Raw genomic sequence first — 26,500 nt, forward strand, 5'->3', positions numbered from 1 at the left:
TCGGATACATGTTCACTTTAAGACCTGCTTTCGAATCACTTTGATTTTTGTTGAAGCAACTTGCATTGCTGCCTCAATTGCGATGGTAAAAGTTGTTTCAGGGGCAAGTTCATACTTCTTGAGCAAACATCCCTGAGGTTCTAAAAAACCCCTATGGTACCATATGTAGTGGCTGGAGATCCATTCTTTTTAGTATCTCCTCCTCAAAACTGTTGATATTAAATCCTAATCAACATTTTTGTCAGTTCAAACGCCCAACATTTTTAAAACTCCCTAAATACATGCGTTTTTTGGAAAAAAATTGTTTCAATATACACAGGCTGAGGGTATATCTCTGTCGGCAAAGCCGACTGATACTTTTTTACTTGTTTTATTTTATTTTATTTTATTTTATTTTATTTTATTTTATTTTATTTTATTTTATTTTATTTTATTTTATTTTATTTTATTTTATTTTATTTTATTTTATTTTATTTTATTTTATTTTATTTTATTTTATTTTATTTTATTTTATTTTATTTTATTTTATTTTATTTTATTTTATTTTATTTTATTTTATTTTATTTTATTTTATTTTATTTTATTTTATTTTATTTTATTTTATTTTATTTTATTTTATTTTATTTTATTTTATTTTATTTTATTTTATTTTATTTTATTTTATTTTATTTTATTTTATTTTATTTTATTTTATTTTATTTTATTTTATTTTATTTTATTTTATTTTATTTTATTTTATTTTATTTTATTTTATTTTATTTTATTTTATTTTATTTTATTTTATTTTATTTTATTTTATTTTATTTTATTTTGTTTTATTTTATTTTATTTTATTAGGAGGGTTGGCGTTTTTTGTTTGGGAGGCTTAATCCCATAGTCGTTGTTTTAATATTTTATTAAAACAACTTTAATTTATTAGTGGGAAAAATTGGCGATGTTTTAATAAAATATTAAAACAACGACTATGGTATTAAGCCTGACTTTTTACTTTATTTTATTTTATTTTTTTTTCTATTTTATTTTATTTTATTTTTTTATTCTTATTTTGTTTTCAATTTATTTATATTTTATGTTTATTTTTATTTTCATTTTATTTTTATTTTTATTTTATTTTATTTTTTTTTTCATTACTGACTTTTAATAAAACCAGTTTCTTTTCATTTTTGTTCACGCGTTCCATTTTATCAAGAAATGTATCAAATATAATTGTTCCATAAACATCCTAGTAGGCACAAGAGTGTCTTCTCTCATATCAATGAGTGCACCCCGATTCATGGGACCTACTGTTTATCACCAAGTTCAAACTGCGTGACCTAAGACACAACCTTTAGAGAAGTATTACATGGCTGAAATACTCAGGCTGAAATACTCTTGGCTCGAATTAAATTAGATGGGAATGTCCAAATGTTTTTTAGTTGTCCAAAAGCATGCTGTGCCTTTTTTATACGGTTCTCGATATCGTCTGGCTTCCACCGTTTTTTGTGATAGTGCTACCTAGGTATATAAAGGATTGCACATCTTCAAGCGGTTTCCCGTTTATATGAAACTAGCTGAACCCGGTGCGCTTCGCTATTCCAAATAAGGTAAAATATATTTTACAACATTTATATGTAAGCCAATTTTCGTCACACATTCCAACTTTCATTAAAATGGGGTATATATATAGCGTGTTTGGTGCATCAAGTCATGAAATCGGACAAAAATATATATGGGAGCTATATTCTAATCTGAACCAATTCCGTCACACATTCCAAATTTCATTGAAATTGGACATACATAGCGTGTTTAATGCATAAAAGACATGAAATCGCCCGAAAATATATATGGGAGCTATATCCAAATCTAAACTGATTTCAATTTAAATTGGCAAACTTATTTCTAGACCATATTCTTTCACACATCCAAAATTTGGAGACATTATCTGTTACCATTCTACAGATATTTGCATACAAAATCTAAATTTTTTGGAGGTACCTCCGATTCTTATGATATATCTCCGGATCAACGCGGAATTTAAAAAAATTTTATAGCCCATTTTACTTTCAGGTCATGTAGTGATATACTATCGAATTTTCACGAAGATCGGTTCACCGGTTTTTGAGTCCATAAACGTCAAACAATGCTTATCTTACTTGTTTTGTCTAATTCCAAACACTGTGCGTCTAATGCAAACCATTTCAACTCACTGTCGCTTATCTTTGCTCATATTATTTGGCAGAGAACTTTCATTTCTTTGACAAAAATAGGTGCAATGCTTGTATGTATGTATGTGTTGCAATTGTCATGCGTTCTTATTATTGTCGAAATCACTCAAAGCTCTTGAGTTCAAATAATAACAAATAACTTTTTGCAAATAACAAAATAGAGCAACATTTGCAAATAATATTTCAGTCTTTAGCAATTTAACGCATCGTCGTCGTGTATATTGGTTTGAATTGAAAGTAACAGTTATGGAGAAATTTGAAATTCCAAAAACAGTTAATCCCGATATTGCCATTGAGCGAAAAAATGCCAGTTTCAATCCGGAGGAAATGTCAATTTGGCTCTATGGCTCGAAGGAGAAATTGGAGAGGAAAAGAATGATCGGTAAGTTGTGTAGAAATAGGGTAAAATTTTTCATGCTGAGCAAGTTAATTATTTTTATTCCTTTCCCATTCATATTGGCCCTAGGTCAAAGTTCATGTGTGCGCTATATCGGTGTGATTACTAAAAAAAAATAGGTATTCATAATGTTTCTGAAATATATGTTTGTTTATAATTTATAATATATTGATCAACATATTCGGGCGGGCGATTTTCCCTTACCATTTTAAGTATTCCCACCTGCCAAAAAGTGCATATTGCCATTTTTTCAGATTTAGTGGACACTTTCCACCCGAAATCAATTTGTGTTTATATCCTCCTCAGTCTTAAGGTTACGATAACAAATTTGCCTAACTAAATAATTGTTTTGGAATCTAAGTAATTTTGAGTCGGTTTAACAGCCCTCACCAGTCTGTCAGATTAGCTGCCTGGCTGTTGCACACGATAGTAGTACGTTTACATATAACCGGATTTAATAAACCCACTGGGTTTCAAATGTCAATTTCATTGGGTATACGTCAAATAAACCCTTCTAAAGAAGGTTAACCCGGCAAAAAGATATAATATGAATAGGATATAACTCTGGAACGGATTAAAAGCTTTATTCCAAATTTGCATCTCGTAATATTTTGTTCAAGTTCGAAGATAATGCCTATCGGTCCATACCTTCAGGTATGTCTCCCCAGCATTTATGCTAATCGAAATAATGGTTTTAGAGCCCAAGTATGTTTGGACGAAATCCGTTTCAGACAATTTGGAGTAGATTTAGCCATCCCCGTCCGTCCGTCTGTCTATCTGGCTGGAGAGCACGATAACTCTCGAACGGATTAACCCATTTGGTCCAAAATTTGGCTTTCGTAATATTTTTTCCAAACCAAGATAAGTTTGATGATGGGCCATATCGGTCCACTCCCTTGGCTACCTCCCCTACAAAAGTTCAATTTTTATTCGCAAAAAATTTTCGCGCGATAACTCTAAAAGGGACTAACCGCTTGGTCCATACTCTGCACATCGTAATATTTTTACCAGGCATAGATCAAGTTCGAATATGGACTATATCGGTTCACTACTTCGGGTACCTCCCACACAAAATTCCGGAAAAATGCGGTTTAAGACCTCCTCTCGAATAGTTTTGATTTTTGTTGTAATAACTTGCATTTGCTGCCCCCATTACGACAGTACAAGTTTTTTAAGGGGCAAGTCCATACTTCCTGAGAAAATGGCCCGAAAGCTCTAAAAATCCACAATGGCATCATGTGTAGTGGATGGAGCCCACGAAGGGATAAACCGATTCGGTCCAAAATTTGGCAGTTACATATAATATTTTGTCCAAACTTAATTCTAGTTCTAAGATGGGCCACATCGGCCCACTCCTTTGGATACCTGCCCCACAAAAAGTCAAACTTTTCTTTCAAATTATGCGCACGATAACTCTCGAAGGGTCCATACTTTCCGTTGTAATTTCTACCAGACTTACATCAAGTTCGAATATACATATATCGGTTCACTAATTCGAGTATCTCCCACACAAAATTCCGGAAAAGTGCAGTTTAAGGCCTCCTCTCGTAACAAATTGTATTCGCTGCCCCCAATACGATGGTACAAGTTTTTTTCAGGGACAAGTTTACACTTCCTGAGAAAAAGGCCCGAAAACTATAAAAACCCGCTAAGAAATCATGTGTAATAGACGCAGCGCACGATAACTCTCCAGCGGATAAACCAATTCCATCCAAAATTTTGCAGTCGTAATATTTTGCGCAAACTTAAATCAAATTTTAAGATAGGACATATCGGTCAACTACTTTAGGCAGGCACCTGCCACACAACAGTTCAAAACATTTCGATAAAATAATGCACACGATAAATCTGGAAGACAGTATTCGATTTGATCCACACTTTGCACATCGTTATATTTCTACCAGACTTAGATCAAGTTCGAATATGGACTATATCGTTTCATTCCTTCGGGTACCTCCCACAAAAAATTTCGGAAAAGTGCAGTTTAAGACCTCCTCTCGAATCATTTTGATTTTTGATTTGAGGACCAAAATAAATATTGTTCCCGAATATTTTTTTAATTTTTACATCTACCTAAAAAAACACATCTATTACTTTTTGCAAAAAACGCAATCCTTATCTACAGCTGGTTAAATTTTCAGCTAAAACATTTCGTTTTGCAAATGTTTATTCGATGTTATCAAATTGAGCGGCCAACTGATTGGCACAAAAATAGACTTCAATAGGGGGTCAACAATTAAATGTTTGTCGATTATGCGATATTCGGTGCAATGTTTTCCAAAACAAATATTATGAAGTTTGAATATGCCAGCAGTATTTGCTCCTCAGACAACCGTTGGTTGGTCTGTGTTGAGTTATTTTGCTTAACAATCCAATATAGCCATGCATGGTTTTTTCTCACTCTTTCTGAAAATATATGCAAGTATGAATATGGGGACTGATGTCCCGGTCCAAATTATATCACATCAACTTTCCGTATACATACGATTTTGTCCATCAACGATTTTGACCTATCGATAATGTTCTGCGTTCTATTCTCCTTCTGTGGCCCTAATATTTGTTACATTTTGTAACTAAATAAATAATTTTAATGAAACTACACTTTGTCTGGATCAGAAATGTGCGTCATTGAAATAGTAACGTTAGAAAAATTGGAGTCGATTCTAACCATATACGAGCGTCGGTCTGTCTAACTGGCTGGTAAACACGATAAAAAAAAAACTTACGAAGGGAGTAACCGATTTGTCCACAACTTAGAACATCGTAATATTTCTGTTAAATTTAGAGGAAGTTGGAAACAAAAATTCAGAAATTGTTGATTCGTTCGAGTATATTTTTGGAATCTTTACCGAAAGGACTAACTTTCGGGTATAGTTAGATTGAATTGTTTTGTGGAAACGTCAATGCTTCCAGGCATAATACGAGGAAACCGCATCGTGGGCAAGTCCATACTTCCTGAAATAAGAAACGAAAAGTTCTAGATAGCCAGGTCCTGGGTGAAAATACTTACTAACTTAGCTGGCCAATTACAGAACATTGGTTCTATAAGCCGAACTAAGAATTCTCTCTATTTGTTGCTTCGCTCTCTTGAATACCGCGCCTTTTCATCTCTTCTTCCACTTGTTTTCTCCATCGATTCCTTGGTCTGCCAGTTCTGCGTGTACCGTCATGTGCCCCGTATTTATACGTCTTTTTAGCAGCTTCATCATCGTTCATTCTTATGATATGGCCTAGCCTACGCAATCGTTGTATCTCGATACGTTTATCTATGCTGATGTCGTTGTATAGCAGATACAGCTCGTGGTTCATACGACCTCGATATTCACCATCAACGCAGATTGGTCAGTAGATCTTTCGAAGAATTTTTCTCTAAAACACACCAAGCACTGCCTTGGCCGCTTGTGAAAGTACCCATGCTTCGGAGCCGGGTAGTATCAGTGTTTTGTAAAGTGTTACTTTTGTTTGGCGATATGTGCCTTTGTTATTAAACTGTTTACTTAAGCCGATTAGCATCTGTTAGCCAATATAATTTTTCTTTTTATTTCACAACTGATGTTGGTTGTTGTGTTTACGGTGATGCCGTGGTAGACGAAGTCTTTCACTACCTCAAAATTATAGGAGACAGCTTCAACAGTTGGTCCGAGCTCTATGGACGCATTGCACGTCGACACCATCAACTTGGTCTTCTCGCCGTTTACCGCCAGACCCACATTAGCAGATTCTCCTTCGATGTTCACAAAGGTATCAGATACTTCTTTTACTGATCGTACTATGATGTCGATATCGTCAGCATAAGCAAGTAGCATGTGGCTATTGGTGTAGATTGTGCCACTTCTTTTGACGTTTGCCTCTCGTATTACCTTTTCCAGCAAAATGTTGAATAGGTCACACGAGAAGCTGTCTGCTTGTCTGAAACCTTTTTTGGTATAAAACTGTTCGGTGAGGTTCTTTCCTATTTTAACTGAGGATAGAGTGTCAGTTAAAGTCATTTTACAAAGCCGAATGAGCTTTGCGGGGATTCCAAATTCAGACATGGCTTGGAATACCTTTGAACGTAGGGGGCTGTCGAAGGCTGCCTTGTAATCCACAAAAAGGTGGTAAGTGTCGATCTGAATCTCTTGGGTATTCTCTAGGATTTGCCGCAGGGTAAATATTTGGTCAATGGTGGATTTTTCAGGTCTAAAGCCGCATTGATATGGCCCAATTATTTATTGACCATAGGCTTTAGTCGTTTGCACATTATCCCTGACACTATCTTGTAGGCAATTGGGAGAAGACTTATGTCCCTATAGCAGTGATGGCCACCAACAACAACTTTCCTATGCCCGCGGGCATACGACACACTCGTACACTGTAAACACATTCTTTCGGTTAATGCATTGTTTACGTTTCCACTCACACTAGCGCATGTTATAATCTGCAAATGTGTGTTTTTTGCCATCACTGCCCTATAGTTAGAGCATACAGTTTTACCTCGTTTCGTGTGGACGGGCGCAGGATGCTCAGGTTCCAATCGTCGGGTACGCGTTCTTCCTGCCAGATGGTGCTAACTAGCTGATGAATACACCTTATCAGCGTGTCGCCTCCGGTTTTAAACAGCTCGGTTGGTAGGCCATCGGCTCCTGCTGCCTTATTATTCTTCAGCCGGTTTATTGCTGTCTTTACCTCATCTTGGCCGGGCGGTATACATTCTATATCATCTTCTGGGATTGGATCTGTGGTATCATCGTCTTCGCTACTATTGGATACCAACAGTTTTGAAAAATGTTCTTTCCATATCCTGAGTTACCAAATTACCTTGCTGGTCCCTACAGGAGGATTTGGCTGTACCAAATCCATCAGTTTGATGTTTCACTCTTTGGTAGAAATTACGGACTTTATTTTGGCTCCTGTACATCTCGATTTTTTCACACTCCCGCTTTTCCATCTCCCATTCTTTCCTGCGGAAAAGACGTTTCTCCTCTCTCCTTTTCTCCCGATACCTCCCTCGTGCGCTACGGATTGCAGCTGATTGTATAGTAGCATTTTTCTCTTCAGTAGCAGCACACTCCTGGTCATACCATGGGTTCCTTGCTGGAGGTCTCTGTTATCCAAGTAGGAATTTTGCGGCTGATTGCAGGGAGTGGGCAATAATTTGCCATTGTGCTGATATGTTATCGGGACAAGGAGTGCTTTCATTAAACAATTGGCCAGTTGAGTGGAATATTCTGTGGCTATCTGTTGTGATTGCAGCTTACCGATCTCCAATTTCCGAGTTGTGTCAGTTCGTACCGTATTTGCTACGTTTAATCTGGTATGCACCTTTGCTGCAACAAGGTGGTGCTCCGAGTCTATTTTAATATGATTTCTTGTTCTTTGATCGGGAGACAGCCAGGTGCCTTTATGAATATCGAGATTCTTAAATCTGGTACTGCTAACTACCATGTTTTTGCAGCAGCCTAATACCATTGTCAGATGTTTCACTTTGGAGACTAAATTTCCCGACTGTTGGGCCAAAGATATTCTCCTTTCCAATTTTGGCATTAAAATCGCCTAGAATAATTTTAATGTCATGGTCAGGACAACGGTCATAGGTTTCTTCTAGACGCTCGTAGAATATATTTTAGTCTGTTCGGTTGGAGCATGAGCGCAAATAAAGCTAATATTGAAGAATTTTGCTTTTAATCGAATTGCAGCGAGTTTTTCATTACTGGGGTGAAGCTGGAGACCAGATGTTTTAGTCTCCGACTAACTACAAATCCGCAACCAAACTCATGCTTTACGTCATGGCAGCTATAATACAGTGCGTCACCTTTAGGTGTTGTTGTGACGCCTTTCCCAATCCATCGTATTTCCTGTATGGCAGTAATATCGGCCTCGTACTTTTCAAGTACGTCTGCCAATGCGAAGACTGCACCTTCTCTATTAAGAGTGCGAACATTCCAGGTGCAGATTCGCAGATCATGGTCCTTAAAACGTTTGCGGGGTTCGTCAACTTTAGAGGGGGTTGTTTTTCTTTTCTTTCGTTTTTTCATAGCTGCTTTTTCTAGAGGAGGGTTACTAACCCGACCCCCAAACCCAAGTTTTTAACTTTATTATGGGTGAACGCGCGGCACATGTTAACTCACTACACTTAACGGGTGTTAAAGGCAGCTCCCAGGTGGCACCACGTGGAGGTCAGTGTCCATCTGAGATGAAAGAGGGACCAAAATAAATCCCGGGCTTTGCCAAGGTAAAGCCGTTCAGGACCGTTCCTTGGTATCTTCCATCCCCTACGTCACCCCATTGAAATATGTAATAACTTAAGACAATTTGGAGTCGATCTAACCATATCCGAGAGACGGTCTGTCTTGCTGGCTGGTGAATACGATAACGATAACTTTCGAAGGGAGTAACTTTGTGCATCGTAATATTTCTTTCAAACTTAGAGGAAGTTGTGAGTTGAACTGCATAGGTACACCCCTTCGGATACCTCATTCACAAAAGTTCAAAAAACTGTTGATTAAGTACAGTTTAAGGTAGTCCTTTCGGTCATAGTTACATTGAATTTTTGCGGGAAAGTCCATGATTCCATGAATAATACTCGGAAAACTCAGAAAGCGCATCGTGAGAAAGTCCGTACTTGCTTAAATATGAACCCAAAAGATAATTCAGAATATTTATACCCTCAGTCTTTAGGCTAAAGTGGGTATATACACTTTGATACGACCAAAAATGTCCCTCATCATAGTAATGATTTCAGACCTCGAGTATGTTTGGACGAAATTCGTTTCAGAAAATTTAGAGTCGATTTAACCATGTCCGTCCGTCCATCTGACTGGCTGGTGCGCACGATAACTCTCGAAGGATTTACCGATTCGAACCAAATTTTGGACTTCGTAATATTTTTTCTAAATTCAGTTTAAGTTCGAAGATGGACCATATTGGTCCACTACTTCGGGGACCTCCTCCATCGATTTTGTCCAAACTGTGCACATTGTAAAATTTGAACTAGACATAAATGAAATTCGATCTGTCCGTAGATGAGAGTTGCAACTCACACAGGCTGAGTGTATATCTCTGTCGACAAAGCCGGCTGATATTTTTTACTTGCTTTATTATATTTTCGACCCAAAACATTGCCGAGATCAAATAAGCCTCAACCGTAAAACTATTCGAAACTACAGCTATTTTCTTTATTTACAGAAAAAGAGGCCTGCGAAATTGTGGGCGATCGCTTGGATATTGAATTTGCCTCGTATGAAGATGTGGCTACAATGTCGGTACAACAAACAATTGCTGCTGCCAAGAAATTGAAAATGTTACAGGAACGTTACAATCCTGGTGGTTCGGATATTTATCCGTAAGTGAAACATGGTATACCATACGAAATAACATCAATAAAAACATTTTTTTTCTTTTGTAGTTCTCTATTGGGTGATGAATCTATAACCGCCTTAGTACCTTGTGGCAATCCTCTTAGTGTCCACATTCTTATGTTTACACGTGCCCTCAAGGAACAGGGTACCGATGAACAATATGAAAAATTTGGTCGCAGAGCTGATAATAATGAAATTATTGGTACCTTTGCCCAAACCGAATTGGGTCATGGCACGTATTTGCGTGGCTTGGAGGCTCGTGCCGATTATGATCGCAAAACAGAAGAATTTATTTTGAATACACCAAAATTGACATCATACAAGTGGTGGCCAGGAGGATGTAAGTTGAACTAAAGAGAACTTTTACGCGAACACAAACACATAATTATTAAGATTCCTCCGAGTCAATCCGGTCGCCGTGTTTGTGTTCGTTTTTAAAAAGAACTATTGGTCCCCTTGGATATTGAATATCTTTCATATTTTCAGTGGGTCAAACCTGTAACTATTGCATCTTTGTGGCCCAGTTACATATTGACAATGAACCCAAGGGTATGGCCATGTTTGTCACCCAAATACGCGATGAAGAAACCCACATGCCTTTGCCGGGTGTTCATGTGGGAGAAATTGGCAAGAAAATGGGCATGAATGGTGTTAACAATGGATTCTTGGGTTTGAAGAATTATCGCGTGCCACGCATGAATATGTTGATGCGACATCAACAAGTTATGCCGGATGGTACCTTTGTTAAGAGTCCCGTCTCACAGGTTTCATATTTCCCCATGGTATTTGTGCGCTGCATGGTGGCCCGTCAAAATGCCAACTATTTGGCCCAGGCTGCCACAATTGTTACACGTTATTCGGTCATCAGACGTCAGAGTCCCATTGAGGAAGAGTAAGTGTAAGGGCCTCGGTACACAAGTCATTTCTGATAAAAGAATAAAGAATCGCCTCTGTCTTTTAATATTATACCAAAAATAACTTAAGCAATCCTTTTATGTACCGGAACCTTCAGAAATGTATGTGAAAATTATCATTTAAATATCGTTTTTTGTTGCCTTTAATTTTAGCCAACCTGAACCCAAAATCCTCGAACATTTAACACAACAAATGAAAGTTATCCCGGAAATTGTCACCGCTGTGGTCTATAAACTTGCCGGTCAAAACTTGCAAAATATGTACAAAGAAACTGCAGAGGCTGTTTATCGCAAAGACTTTTCACGTCTACCCGAATTGCATGCCCTTGCCTGTATTCTAAAAGTTGCCACCTCATATGATTCCACCTATGGCATTGAACGACTACGTCAGGGTTGTGGTGGTCATGGCTACTTGACTGCCGGTAATTTGGGTAATCTATTCGCATGGGCTGCTCCGGCCTGTACCTATGAGGGTGAAAATTCTGTGTTATATTTACAAGTGGGAAAAATTCTCATGAAGAATTGGTCACAAGTTTTGGCTGGTAAACCATTAATGCCCACAATGGCTTACATTACGGAATGTTCAAAGATGTCGAAATTCCCGCAGTGGAATGGATCATGGGAATGTCTACTGCAGGCCATACAATATGCTTGTGTGGGGTACGACAAACAAACCCGGGAATTTCTGAACCAACAAATTATTTACATACCCCATTTTCTCTTTATAGATCCATTCGTGTAGCCTTCCAAAGTTACAGTGCCCGTTTGAAGGCTGGCCAAAGCCAAACTGTTGCTGTCAGCAGTACCGGTTTGGAACTTTCCAAGGCAGCTGAATTGCATGGTCGTGTCTATGTTGCTGGCAATTTCTATAATCAAGTGTTATATGGTGCTGACAAGGCTCAACGTTCTCCCCAATTCCAAAAGGTCTTGGAAAATATGCTGGAGTTACATTTGATTCAGACATTCTTCCGCCATTTGGGTGATATTTTGAGGGTAAGCTAATGACGTTATTCGAATTTGTGTTTCTATACAAAATCTATATTTTCTCTTTTCAGTTTATTCCCCTTCCTGAGCACGAAATATCCGCACTGCAGACACGCCTTGAAGTTGTGTTGAAAAAATTACGTCCCGACGCTGTGGCACTAACTGATGGTTTTGATTTTTCTGATACAATATTGAGTTCAGCTTTAGGTTGCTATGACGGCAATGTCTATGAACGTTTGTTTGATGCTGCCCTCAAACACCCCTTGAATAAGAAACCTGTACCTGATTTCTTTGAAGCCCATTTGAAACCTTTCATGAAAGAAAATGCTGCTAAGTCTAAACAATCGAAGTTGTAGATAAATGTGTCTGTAATATTTTAACGTTTTTCAACTAAATAAATAATTTTTAAATGAAACTTTGCCTCATTAAAAAATAACTTTAGACAAATTGGTGTCGATCAAACCATGCCCAGGGGTCGGTCTGTCTGGCTGATTGGTTAACATGATAACTTTCGAAGGGAGCAACCGGTATGGTCGCAACTTTGTACATTGTAATATTACTTTCAAACTTAGAGAAGTTCGGAGTTGAACTATATCGGTACACAATATTGGATACCTCCCCCACAAAAGTTCAGAAAAATTTTGATTAAGTACAGTTTAAGTACTGTTCGAGAATACTTCTGGAACTTTTATACTCCGGTCAAAATAGACATGCGTATAAGGGGGAAATAGCAAAAATTCCCACAAAGCTGAATTTTGGTGGAGAGCTAGGGTTGGCCATTAGAAGCAACGTCCTAAAAGTCCCCATCGATCCCATGTGTGCAAAACAAGTTATTCGGGGTCCAAGGTCATTTTTGGAGGCATTATTCAGTTTTTTTTAATTTTTCTCAAAAACGGTAAGACTTAGCAAAAGCCGCCTAAAGTAAGAGTTGTAGATTCAATAATTGTCTACAAGAGTGGTCTTTATGATTCTTAATAAAGACTTACCATTTTCGAGATATCGCGATCTAAAGGTCAAATAAAAATTGTGAGGCGAACCGGTTAAAGTAACGAGACTATGTAAGCTTTCAAACGATATCCACTTTGCAGTAATCGGTTCAGTAGAACCGGGACTAACCCGGTTTTTAAATTTGGCCTTTCTGGTCGAATAACCGGCGAACCGGATCCGCAACCGTTAAAAATTATACATTTCCGTAATCAGCGCCACAATCCCTATCTTCGGACAAAACTTGAAAAAAATCGGAGAGTTTTCGTTGGGGTCGTTCCCTTTGGGCTTTCGATTACACATGTGGGTTAAATGGGCTATTTTTGCATAAAATGACTCTAACATTGAATAACTCTACTAAACACGCTCCGATTTTGTTGGAATTTTTTTTAGAAGATAGCTATAATTTTGATCTTCAAGAAAATATATATTTTTTTGGGGACACATCCGATTACTTCGTTTATTTTAGCCGGTTCGTCTGAATATGTGCATATTTCCCTTATAAGTGCATAAAAATCATGTGTTTTTTAGAACAGCTATATCTCAAGAATGGTTCCTCCTAGGAAAAAATTATAAAAGTCAAACTTGTAGATAATTTTCCTGTCTACAATATTTACTTTAGTCACTTTTTGATTAGATCAACCGTTTTCAAAAAATAAATCCGAAAACCTAAAAACCCTTAAAATTTGACCTTTGACCCCGAATAATTTTTTTTTGCACACATGGGATCGATGGGGACTTTTAGGACATTGCTTCTAATGGCAAATGTGAATTGGAACTTTCATCTACGGACAGATCGAATGTATTTAGGGTCTTTTCAGAATTTTGTGGCATTTTTTGGACATTTGAACTTGCCGACAAAAATGTGGACTAGGATTAAAGTTCAAAAGTTTTGCGGAACAGGGAATGGATCTTATTTTGAGAGTGAACTTATACGAAATTTTGTGTGGGAGTTACCCGAAGGAATGGGTAAATATAGTCATATTAGGATGCGTAAATTATGGATCAAATGGGTCCTTCCCTTCAAGAGTTATCGTGCGCTCAATTTTGAGCATTTTTGAACTTTTGTGGTGGAGGTACCTGAAGGAGTGAACCGATATGGCTTATCTTCGAACTTGAACTAAGTTTGGACAAAATATTAAGAAGGCCAAATTTTTTATCGAATCGGCAGATCCGTTCCAGAGTTGTCTTGCGCTCCAACCACTACCCACGGTATCATAGGGGTTTTTTGAACCTTTCAGGCTATTTTCTCAGGAAGTATGGTTTTGCCCCTGATGAAACTTGTACCGCCGTATGGGGGCCTGAATACAAGTTGTTACAACAAAATTCAAAACGATTCGAGAGCAGGTCCAAAACTGAACTTTTCCGAAATTTTGTGTGGGAGGTACCCGAAGGCTACCGGATGGAGTGGACCAATATAACCCATCTTCGAACTTAAACTAAGCTTGGACAAAAGATTGCGGAATGAAATAATTTATAAAAAGTCACACTTTTAAAAAGAAAAAATATATAGAAACATCGTTGAACGCTTCTCCTTAGTTGTGAAATAAAACATATTTTCCTTAAACTTGAAATCATCAGCGGAAAGTCGGCATATGGAATTATATGATTATATAAATTAATAATTATATATTAATAAATATATGTATGTATATGAAAAATGTATTGATGTAATTACCAATATTAAATGCGATTTCTTCCTTGTCCAACAAAATATTTCCATTTTTGATTCAATTATAAAATTTCAATTATAAAATGTCTATTGGGCATTTAATTTACTAAAAACAACCATTCCTTTAAGAAAGCACAAAACACTGATTTAGTCACCAGCTTTACCGTCTTTACTCAACGTTTGTATTTAGAAAACTGAAGAAAAAAGATCAACATAATTCATACCATTTTTTTCTTTTCCTATTCGCTTGCTACGTTGGTTAACAACAAAGAAGCACGAAACACACATGTTTGGCCGCATTTACACCACACAGATCTTTATTATAAAACAGCATTCCGCATCCGCAAGAGCCCTGTTGTTACTCTCTTTGATAAAAATCATAAAAAATATATTGGTTCCCAAACAAATGAAACTGAGATATGTTGCAAAATTTTACACATATTCGTTTGGACACAAATAAATTATTCTTGGATCCAAACATATATTTTTGTTTGCAACCAGTCCCAAACAAATATAACTTTGGATACAAACATGTTTCTAACATATATTTTTCTGCGTGTAGAGAGACATAGCGTTTTCTGAGCAGACACATAGCTCCACATTTTACACCGTAAACGAGGATGCTCTCACCAGGATTAGCTGTGACTGCCATTTTTCGCTTGCCATTGTTCATCGTGTCACTTTGTCTGACTTAGACCTGACTTGGCAACCAGTTATTTCTCTTGTGTCGGTTCATCTTCTTATCCTCATCGCCCGACTTCTTAACTTCTGTACGGCGCACAGTGGTTCTGAACCGTTTTTTCCTGGTAAACATTTTGTAACTTTTGAACGGTCAGTTTCAATAAATTTAAAAAAGTTTTAAACGCACGGAACGGGTGTAAAATTACACAAGGCCTGTCTGGTTGTTTCATGTTGCTCCCTAAAAGTTCAATTCCACTAAAGTTGGAATTTCAAAAAAAAAAAAGTAGTATCTAAGGTAATTTATTAAAACGGCAACAATCCTACCTACCTAACAAAAAAACAATGAACACAATATCTGTTATAGTTTTCGAGAAATAGTTATTTCTTTCTCCAGAAATGTCCAAAAATTGCCTTATTTTCTAAAATGGGGGAAATTTTCGTCTTTAGGGGCACGAGTACACCTTTCAATATTTTGACCTATTTTTTCGAACGTCCACAGTTTACGGTGAGTGATGACCTGCCACAGTATTATTCAATTCGTCTAAAGCATTTGGACCTGACGGCAATTCAGTGGTGATGACAAAGCAGATGGATGAACCAGGAGTCAAGTATTTCGTGGGTTCTTTGTCACATTTGCAAACCGAAATGTGGATGCAAAAGTTTTATTCGGAGTAGAGCTTTATAAATTTGCATAGCAGTTTCTATTACTCCTAGGATGTTTGAAAAAAGGCTATATGGGTCCACGATTTTCGGTATTTTCAAGGTTTTACCCTCAATATCCCACCGAAATGGCTGAAATTTGGTATTTAGTTTTCGGTGGGGGCATAAAACTTTCTACTTGAAATTTGTCGGTATAGGTCCACGCCTTCATATAGCCCCCATAGGACGGTAAACCCCCAGTTTCGGCATTTGGAAGTTTGTTGTCTCAATATTCCACCAAAATGACTGAAATTTGGTATTTACTCTTCCACATGAAATTTGGACCTATACCAAGTCCACGCCTTCATATAGCCCCCATGGAACGGTATTTCCCGATTTTCGGTATTTTAAAGGTTTTACCCTCAATATCCCACCGAAATGGCTGAAATTTGGTACTTAGTCTTCGGTGGGGTCATAAAACTTTCCACATGAAATTTGTCGGTATAGGTCCACACCTTCATATAGCCCCATAGAACAGTAATTCCCGGTTTTCGGTATTTAGTCCGGTCAAAATAGACATTAAAATAACAAAAATTCCCACAAAGCTGAATTTTGGTGGAGAGCTAGGGTTTGCCATTAGAAGCAACGTCCTAAAAGTCCCCATCGATCCCATGTGTGCAAAAAAAATTATTCGGGGTCAAAGGTCAAAATTTAAGGGTTTTTAGGTTTTCGGATTTATTTTTTGAAAACGGTTGATCTAATCAAAAAGTGACTAAAGTAAATATTGTAGACAGAAAAATTACCTACAAGTTTGACCCTTATAATTTTTTTCTTAGAAGGAACCATTCTTGAACCACTTATAAGGGAAATATGCACATATTCAGACGAACCGGCTAAAATAAGCGAAGTAATCGGGTCTGTCCCCCCAAAAAATATATATTTTCTTGAAGAGCGAAATTATAGCTATCTTCTAAAAAAATTCCAACAAAATCGGAGTGTGTTTAGTAGAGTTATTCAATGTTAGAGTCATTTTATGCGAAAATAGCCCATTTAACCCACATGTATAATCGAAAGCCCAACGGGAACGACCCCAACGAAAACTCTCCGATTTTTTTCAAGTTTTGTCCGAAGGTAGTGTTTGTTGCGCTGATTACGGAAATGTATAATTTTCAACGGTTGCGGATCCGGTTCGCCGGTTATTAGACCCGAAAGGCCAAATTTAAAAACCGGGTTAGACCCGGTTCTACAGAACCGATTACTGCAAAGTGGGTATCGTTTGAAAGTTTACGGAAGTTTGTAACGCATCGAAATAATGGTCGTAGACCCATACTTATATATACCAAAATGAATGTCTCGACGAGCTGAGTCGATCTGGCTATGTGTGGCCGTCCGTCTGTCCGTCTGTCCATGTAAACCTTGTAATCACGCTACAGGTCGCAATTTTGATCGGATCGTCACCAAATTTTGGGTGTTGATGAGGGTCCCGGAGGGGAAGAACCCTATTGATTTTGGTAATGGTCGGATAATGTTCAGGGGTCGGGAAAAAACTTATGTAGATAACAAGACATCGTTTTTTTCTAAAGCGAATATCTCAGCTTCTATATGGGGTATACCAAAAGCAAGACCTGACAATAAAAGTAGAAAATATCATTATACCCTCAGCCTTTAGGCTAAAGAGGGTATTTACACTTTGATACGACCAAAAATGTGCCTCATCGAAATAATGGTTTTAGACCCCAAGTATGTTTGTACGATATCCGTTTCAGACAATTTTGAGTAGATCTAGCAATGTCCGTCCGTCTGTCTGTCTGTCTGTCTGTCCGTCTGTCTGTCTGGCTGGCTGGTGCGCACGATAACTCTCGAACGGATCAATGGATTCGGTTCAAATTTTGAGTATCGAAATATTTTGTCCAGATTCGATTTAAGTTCGAAGATGGGCCATATAGGTCCACTCCTTCAGGAACCTCCCCCACAAATGTTCAAAAAGTGTCGCAAAACTTGTGCGCACGATAACTCTTGTAGGGAATAACCGATTTGGTCCATACTTTGCACATCGTGTAATTTCTAGCAAAATTAGATGAGGTTTCAATATGGGCTCAATCGGTCCACTCCTTCGGGTACCTCCCACACAAAATTTCGGAAAAGTTCGGTTTAGGACCTGGTCTCAAATCTCTTTGATTTTTGTTTACGCAAGTTGTATTCGCTGTCATCTATACGACGCTGTAAGTTTCATTAGGGGCAAGTCCATACTTCCTGAGAAAATAGCCTGAAAGTTACAAAAAACCCTATGACACCGTGTGTAGTGGTTGGAGCGCAAGATAATTCTCGAACGGATATGCCGATTCGGTCCAAAATTTGGCTTTCGTAATATTTTGTCCAAACTTAGTTCAAGTTCAAAGATGGATTATATCGGTCCACTCCTTCCGGTACCTCCCCCACAAAAGTTCGAAAATGTTTGGAAAATTTGTGCGTACGATAACTCTTGAAGGGAGTAACCAATTTGGTCCATACTTTGCACATTATGAAATTTCTACCAGACTTAGATGAGGGTCCAATATGGACTCAATCGGTAAACTCCTTCGAGTACCTCCCACACAAAATTTCGGAAAAGTTCAGTTTAGGACCTGCTCTCGAATCGCCTTGGTTTTTGTTGCAACATCTTGTATTCACTGTCCCCTATACGAAAGCACAAGTTTCCTCAGGGGCAAGTCCATACTTCCTGAAAAAAATAGCCTGAAAGTTGAAAAACAAACCCTATGACACCATGTTTATGGGTGGAAGCACAAGATAATTATCGAACGGATATGCCGATTCCGGCCAAAATTTGGCCTTCGTAATATTGTTTCCAAACTTAGTTTAAGTTCGTAGATAAGCCATATCGGTCCACTTCTTCAGGTACCTACCCCACAAAAGTTCAAAAATATTCGAAAAAATTGTGCGCACGATATCTCTTGATGGGAGTGACCGATTTGGTCCATACTTTACACATTCTCATAATATCTACCAGATATAGATCAGGTTCGAATATGGACTATATTTGTCCACTCCATCCGGTACCTCCCCCATAAAATTTTGGATAAGTTCACTTTAAGAGCTGCTATTGAATCACTTTGATTTTTGTTGAAGCAACTTACATTCGATGCCTCAATTACGATGGTAAATGTTGTTTCAGGGGCAAGTCCATACTTCCTGAGAAAACAGCCCGAAGGGTGTAAAAACCCCCTATGGCACCCCCATGGTCTATGTCGGTCCATTCCTTAAAGTACCTTTTCCGCAAAATTTTTGAACTTTTATCCTAAACAACATTTTTGTCGGTTCATACGACCAAAATTTTGAAACCCCCTAAATACATAATTTTTTTTTTGTGAAAAAAGTGTTGCAATTTGCACAGGCTGAGGGTATATCTCTGTCGGCAAAGCCGACTGATACTTTTTTACTTGTTTTTCTAATGATGTAAAGTAAGTTCTCGTAGGTGATCAAACAACGGAGATATTACAATAGTGGCAAATAAAACCCAAATTTTCATTCTTGCGATTTTAATTATAATGACGAATATCACAGCTTTCGTTAGGGACTTTTCAAAAGCAAAGCCTGACTATGAATGTAGAAGATCCCATCTTTACAATGATGCAAACTAGGTCGGCGTAGGTGACCAAATAACGGAGATATTGCAATAGTCGGTAATACATCCCATTTTTCCACTTTTTTGGAAATCACGCTACAGGTCGCAATTTTGATTTTGGTGATGGTCGGATAATAATTAGTCGGAATGAGCAAAAAAGTTATTTGAAGAAAAAGTCTACATTTTATTCCAAAGCAAATATCTCAGCGTCTATAAGTGGTACATAAAAAACAAATCTTGGCAATGAATATAGAAAATATCGCCTATGAAACGATGTAACGTAGGTTGTCGTATGCGGTCACACAACGAAGATATCGCAATAGTCGCTAATAGAACCCAACTTCTCATTTTTTCGATTTTAGTTACAATGACACATATCACACCTTTGGTTGGGCACCATCTAAAAGCAAAGCCCGACTAAGAAAGTAGAAAATCCCATCTTTAAAAGTATGCAAAGTAGGTTGGCGTAGGTGGTCAAATAATAGAGATATCGCAATAGTCGGTAATACATCCCTTTTTCCACTTTTTCTGCAATCACACTACAGGTCGGAATTTTGATCGGATCATCACGAAATTTTCCCATTCCATAGTCAAATATAAAATTAAAAATATTAATTATTTTGGTTCAGATCGCATTAAGTCATTTGGTATAAAAGCCAGATAGGTGAAAACTTTCGTATCTCCCTAAAATAAATGTTTTCGAGTGAAAAAATTGTGCACAGAGGTAGTGGTGTAGAGTATCACATAGTCGGCCCAGTACCGACTATAGACTTTTCTCACTTGTTTACTTTAGTTTGGTGAGTTAAAGTTACGAATATATTTTCAGTTGGACTATGTCTATAGGATTTAGATATATACTTATACACAACATGCAACTACTTTCATTACAAAACACGTAAAAAAGTATCAGTCGGCTTTGCCGACAGAGATATACCCTCAGCCTATGTGAGTTGAAACTTTCATCTACGGTCAGATCGAATGTATTTATGGTATTTTCATTATTTTGTGGCATTTCCTGGATTTTCAAAGGATCTTCTAACAGACCTTAAACTGCACTTAAACACAAATGTTGGACTTTTGTAGAGGAGGTTCCCTAAGGTGCCTCATTTTAGAAGTTAAACTAAATTTGGACAAAATATTAGGAGATCCAAAGTTTGGACCAAATTTGTTTAAGAGATATCGTGCATACCATTTAAGTGGCATTTGTTAAATATTCGGGAGAACTACCGGAAGTTGTGGGCCGGTAATGCCTATCATCGAAATGAAAGTATGACAAAATATCAGGAAGGCCAAATGTTGGACCAAATCGGTTAGTTCGAGAGTCATCGTGCTCTCCACCCACTACATATGGTGCCATAGGGGTTTTTACACCTTTCGGGCTGTTTTCTCAAGAAGTATGGACTTGTCCCTGAAAAAAACTTTTACCGTCGTAATTGAGAGAGCGAATACAAGTTGCTTCAAAAAAAAAAAAAAAAAATCAAAGTGATTCGATATCAGGTCTTAAAGTAAACTTATCCGAAATTTTGTGTGGTACCTGATGGAGTGGACAAATATAGTCCATATTTGAACCTGATCTATATCTGGTAGATATATTAGGATGTGTAAAGTATGGACTAAATCGGTCACTCCCTTCAAGAGTTATCGTGCGAACAATTTTTCCGAATATTTTTGAACTTTTGTGGGGGAGGTACCTGAAGGAGTGGACCGATATGGCTTATGATGGAAGTTAAACTATGTTTGGACAAAATATTACGAAGGCCAAATTTTGGACCAAATCGGTTGATTTGTTCGAGAGTTATCCAACGACTACACCCGGTGTCATAGGAGTTATTTGTACCTTTCAGTCTATTTTCTCAGGAAGTATGGACTTGCCCTTAATGACACATGTACCGTCGTAAGCGGGCCAGTGAATTCAAGTTTTTATAACAACAAGTAAAAAAGAGTCAGTCGGCTTTGCCGACAGATATATACCCTCAGCCAATGTGAAGTGAAACTTTCACCCACGGACAGATCGAATGTATTTATGGTCTCTTCAGAATTTTGTGGCCTTTTTGCGACATTTGAACTTGCCGACAAAAATGTGGATTAGTAGTTAACTGCACTAAGACACAAATGTTGAACCTTTGTGGGGGAGGTACCTTTATGGAGGACCGATATGGGCCATTTTAGAAGTTAAATTAAATTTTGCCAAAATATTAGGAGATCTAAATTTTAGACCAAATTGCCCCATTCAAGTGATATCGTCCTAGAAGTTGTGGACCCCATGAAACTAAGTTTGGATATAATATGACGAAGACCAAATGTTGGACCAAATGGGTTGAACAGTTCGAGAGTTATAGGGATTTTTGTAACCTTTCGGGCTGTTTTCCTAAGAAATATGGACATGCCCCTGAAATACTTTTACCGTCGTAATGGAGGAAGCGAATGCAAATCGCTTCAACAAAAATGAAAGTGAACTTATCCGAAATTGTGTGTGAGGGGTACCAGAAGGAGTAGACAAATATGGTCCATATTCGAACCTGATCTATATCTGGTAGATATATTAGGATGTGCAAAGTATGGATCACATCGGTCACTCCCTTTAAGAGTTATCGTGCGCACAATTTTTCCGAACATTTTTGAACTTTTGTGAGGGAGGTACCTGAAGAAATGGACCAATATAGTTTATCTTCGAACCTTAACTATGTTTGGACAAAATATTACGAAGGCCAAATTTTGGACCGAATTGGCAGATCCGTTCGAGATTTATCTTGCGCTCCATCCACTACACACGGTGTTATAGGGGCTTTTTGCATCTTTCGGGCTATTTTCTCAGGAAGAACGGACTTGCCCCTGATGAAACTTGCACCGCCGTATGGTGGGCAACGAATACAAGTTGTTGCAACAAAAATCAAAGCGATTCGAGAGCAGGTCCTAATCTGAACTTATCTGACATTTTGTGTGGGAGGTACCCGAAGGAGTGGACCGATTGAGTCCATTTTGGAATTTCATCTAAGTTTAGTAGAAATTTCACGATGTGCAAAGTATGGATCAAATCGGTTTCTTCCTTCAAGAGTTATCGTGCGCTCAAATTTTTCGAACATTTTCGAACTTTTGTGGGGGAGGTACCGGAAGGAGTAGACCGATATAGCCCATATTCGAACTTAAACTATGTTTGGACAAAATATTACGAAAGCCAAATTTTGGACCGAATCGGCAGATCCGTTCGAGAGTTATCTTGCGCTCCAACCACTAAAACGGTGTCATAGGGTTTTTTGTAACTTTCAGGCCCATTTTCTCAGGAAGTATGGACTTGCCCCTAATGAAACTTACAGCGTCGTATAGAGGACAGCGAATCCAACTTGCGTAAACAAAAATCAAAGCGATTCGAGACCAGGTCCTAAACTGAACTTTTCCGAAATTTTGTGTGGGAGGTATCCGAAGGAGTGGACCGATTGAGTCCATATTGGAACCTCATCTAAGTTTGGTAGAAATTACACGATGTGCAAAGTATGGACCAAATCGGTTATTCCCTACAAGAGTTATCGTGCGCACAAGTTTTGCGACAATTTTTGAACATTTGTGGGGAAGGTACCTGAAGGAGTGGACCTATATGGCCCATCTTCGAACTTAAATCGAATCTGGACAAAATATTTCGATACCCAAAATTTGAACCGAATCGATTGATCCTTTCGAGAGTTATCGTGCGCACCAGCCAGCCAGACAGACAGGCAGACAGACGGACGGACATTGCTAGATCTACTCAAAATTGTCTGAAACGGATATCGTACAAACATACTTGGGGTCTAAAACCATTATTTCGATGAGGCACATTTTTATACCCTCAGCCTTTAGGCTAAAGAGGGTATTTACACTTTGATACGACCAAAAATGTGCCTCATCGAAATAATGGTTTTAGACCCCAAGTATGTTTGTACGATATCCGTTTCAGACAATTTTGAGTAGATCTAGCAATGTCCGTCCGTCTGTCTGTCTGTCCGTCTGTCTGTCTGTCTGGCTGGCTGGTGCGCACGATAACTCTCGAACGGATCAATCGATTCGGTTCAAATTTTGGGTATCGAAATATTTTGTCCAGATTCGATTTAAGTTCGAAGATGGGCCATATAGGTCCACTCCTTCAGGTACCTCCCCCACAAATGTTCAAAAATTGTCGCAAAACTTGTGCGCGCGATAACTCTTGTAGGGAATAACCGATTTGGTCCATACTTTGCACATCGTGTAATTTCTACCAAACTTAGATGAGGTTCCAATATGGACTCAATCGGTACACTCCTTCGGGTACCTCCCACACAAAATTTCGGAAAAGTTCAGTTTAGGACCTGGTCTCGAATCGCTTTGATTTTTGTTTACGCAAGTTGTATTCGTTGTCCTCTATACGACGCTGTAAGTTTTATTAGGGGCAAGTCCATACTTCCTGAGAAAATAGCCTGAAAGTTACAAAAAACCCTATGACACCGTGTGTAGTGGTTGGAGCGCAAGATAACTTTCGAATGGATCCGCCGATTCGGTCCAAAATTTGGATTTCGTAATATTTTGTCCAAACTTAGTTCAAGTTCAAAGATGGATTATATCGGTCCACTCCTTCCGGTACCTCCCCCACAAAAGTTCGAAAATGTTCGGAAAATTTGTGCGTACGATAACTCTTGAAGGGAGTTACCGATTTGGTCCATCCTTTGCACATTATGAAATTTCTACCAGACTTAGATGAGGTTCCAATATGGACTCAATCGGTAAACTCCTTCGAGTACCTCCCACACAAAATTTCGGAAAAGTTCAGTTTAGGACCTGCTCTCGAATCGCCTTGGTTTTTGTTGTAACATCTTGTATTCACTGTTCCCTATACGATGGTACAAGTTTCATCAGGGGCAAGTCCATACTTCCCGAGAAAATGGCCGGAAAGTTGCAAAAGCCCCTACGACACCTTGTGTAGTGGTAGGAGCGCAAGATAACTCTCGAACGGATCTGTCGATTCGGTCCAAAATTTGGCCTTCGTAATATTTTACCAAAACATAGTTTAAATTCGAAGATGGGCTATATCGGTCCACTCCTTCAGGTACCTCCCCCACAGAACGTCAGAAATGCTCGGAAAAATTTTGCACACGATAACTCTTGAAAGGAGTGACCGATGTAATCCATACTTTGCACATCCTAATATATCTCCCGGATATAGATCAGGTTCGAATATGGACTAAATTTGTCTACTCCTTCTGGTACCTCTCACACAAAATTTCGGATAAGTTCACTTTAAGACCTGCTATCGAATCACTTGGATTTTTGTTGAAGCTATTTGCATACGCTACCACCATTACGACGGTAAAAGTTTTTTCAGGGGTAAGTCCATATTTCTTGCGAAAACAGCCCGGAAGGTGTAAAAAAACCCTATGTCACCATATGTGGCGGTCGAAGAACACGATAACTCTCGAACTGTTCAACCGATTTGGTCCAACATTTGGTCTTCGTCATATTATATCCAAACTTAGTCACATGGGCAATACCGGTCCACAGCTTTCGGTACTTCTCCCCAATATTTAAAATATATCACTTTGGATCTCCTAATATTTTATCAAAATTTAGTTAAACTTCTAAAATGGCCAATATAGGTCCTCCCTAAGAGTACCAGCCCTACAAAAGTTCAACATTTGTGTCTTAGCGCAGTTCATTCCTATTCCACATTATTGTCGGCAAGTTCAAATGTCCAAAAAGGGCCAAATTCTGAAGAGACCTGAAATACATTCTATCTGTCCGGAGGTAAAAGTTTCGCTTCACTTTGGCTGAGGGTATATATCTGTCGGCAAAGCCGACTGACACTTTTTTACTTGTTGGTCGTATCAAAGTGTAAATACCCTCTTTAGCCTAAAGGCTGAGGGTATAAAAATCAAAACGATTCGAGAGCAGGTCCTAAACTGAAATTTTCTGAAATTTTGGTTGGGAGATACCCGAGGGCGTGGACCGATTGAGTCCCTATTGGAGCCTCGTCTAAGTCTGGTAGAAATTTTACGATGTGCAAAGTATGGACCAAATCGGTTACTTCCTTCAAGAGTTATCGTGCGCACAAATTTTCCGAACATTTTCGAACTTTTGTGGGGGAGGTACCGGAAGGAGTGGACCTATATGGCCCATCTTCGAACTTAAACTAAGTTTGGACAACATATTACGAAGGCCAAATTTTGGACTAAATCGGTAGATCCGTTCGTGAGTTATCGTGCGCAACAGCCAGACGGACGCACATTGCTAAATCTACTCCAAATCGTCTGAAACACATTTCGTCCAAACATACTTGTGGTCTAAAACCATTATTTCGCTGAGGCACATTTTGCCCTCCTTAGCATAAATGCTGAGGGTATAATGAAGGCCTCGACACAAAAGAAGCATGGCTTTCTGGCTGAAGTCATTTCTGGTAAAAGACTAAAGACCAAGTTCGACCTAATTCAAATGTGATTCAGGCATTTCTTTATTAGGTCGAACTTGGTCTTTAGTCTTTTACCAAAAATGATTCCAGACAGAAAGTCATGCTTCTTATTCCTTTCTTATGCCTTTACTCACTTCGAGCTTACTTCAATGCGAACTGATAGTTTCAAAAATACAATTGCTTTTGTAAAAAGGTGTGACTGTAGTAAGTTTTTCGGACTGTCTGGCGGCGTACATCGAAATTATCCATTTCTTACTTCAAACATACTGAACAAAAGTGACCTGCATTAATGAAGACCATTTGTAGTGAGATTCTGTAAGTCCCCGTCCACACTAAGAGTAATTTCACTGATATGTTGACATAAAAGTAAAAGAAAATGTAAAATAAAACGGCATGTTTGTTTCACACGAATATTGCAACAAAGCAAAATTGCAGAACACATGAAACCATGTAAACTAGTTTCTTGAAATTATGTGTTTTTCTCAATAAATGAAAAATTTCATGTCAAAATTTCATTGAAATTACTCTAGTGTGGTCCGGGACTAGCTCATTTTTTGAGTTACCTACAAACTTTCTTAAGCAGAAAATGTTAATGGTGTTTCTTAATACTTGCCAGATAATTTACCGTCTTCAATAAAGTTATGTACTAATTTTTAG

General features: G+C 38.1%; 1 protein-coding gene across 1 annotated transcript in view; it reads left to right on the top strand.

Moving 5' to 3' along the window:
* The first annotated feature begins 2,391 nt into the window (after window positions 1-2,391).
* LOC141404609 (acyl-coenzyme A oxidase 1-like) overlaps window positions 2,392-26,500 on the top strand; it is a 48,742-nt gene continuing 24,633 nt past the window's right edge. Inside the window, exons 1-7 of the mRNA XM_073988075.1 lie at window positions 2,392-2,586; window positions 9,766-9,922; window positions 9,986-10,278; window positions 10,425-10,830; window positions 11,006-11,512; window positions 11,581-11,845; window positions 11,908-12,286. Of these exons, the coding sequence (XP_073844176.1) occupies window positions 2,451-2,586; window positions 9,766-9,922; window positions 9,986-10,278; window positions 10,425-10,830; window positions 11,006-11,512; window positions 11,581-11,845; window positions 11,908-12,192 (2,049 nt within the window). The 5' untranslated portion in view covers window positions 2,392-2,450 and the 3' untranslated portion in view covers window positions 12,193-12,286. Of the gene's footprint in view, window positions 2,587-9,765; window positions 9,923-9,985; window positions 10,279-10,424; window positions 10,831-11,005; window positions 11,513-11,580; window positions 11,846-11,907 lie in introns of the transcript that reaches the window.

Source organism: Musca autumnalis, unplaced genomic scaffold, assembly GCF_047663935.1.
Source record: "Musca autumnalis isolate F117 unplaced genomic scaffold, ASM4766393v1 scaffold_5, whole genome shotgun sequence".
Taxonomy (NCBI): Eukaryota; Metazoa; Arthropoda; class Insecta; order Diptera; family Muscidae; genus Musca; species Musca autumnalis.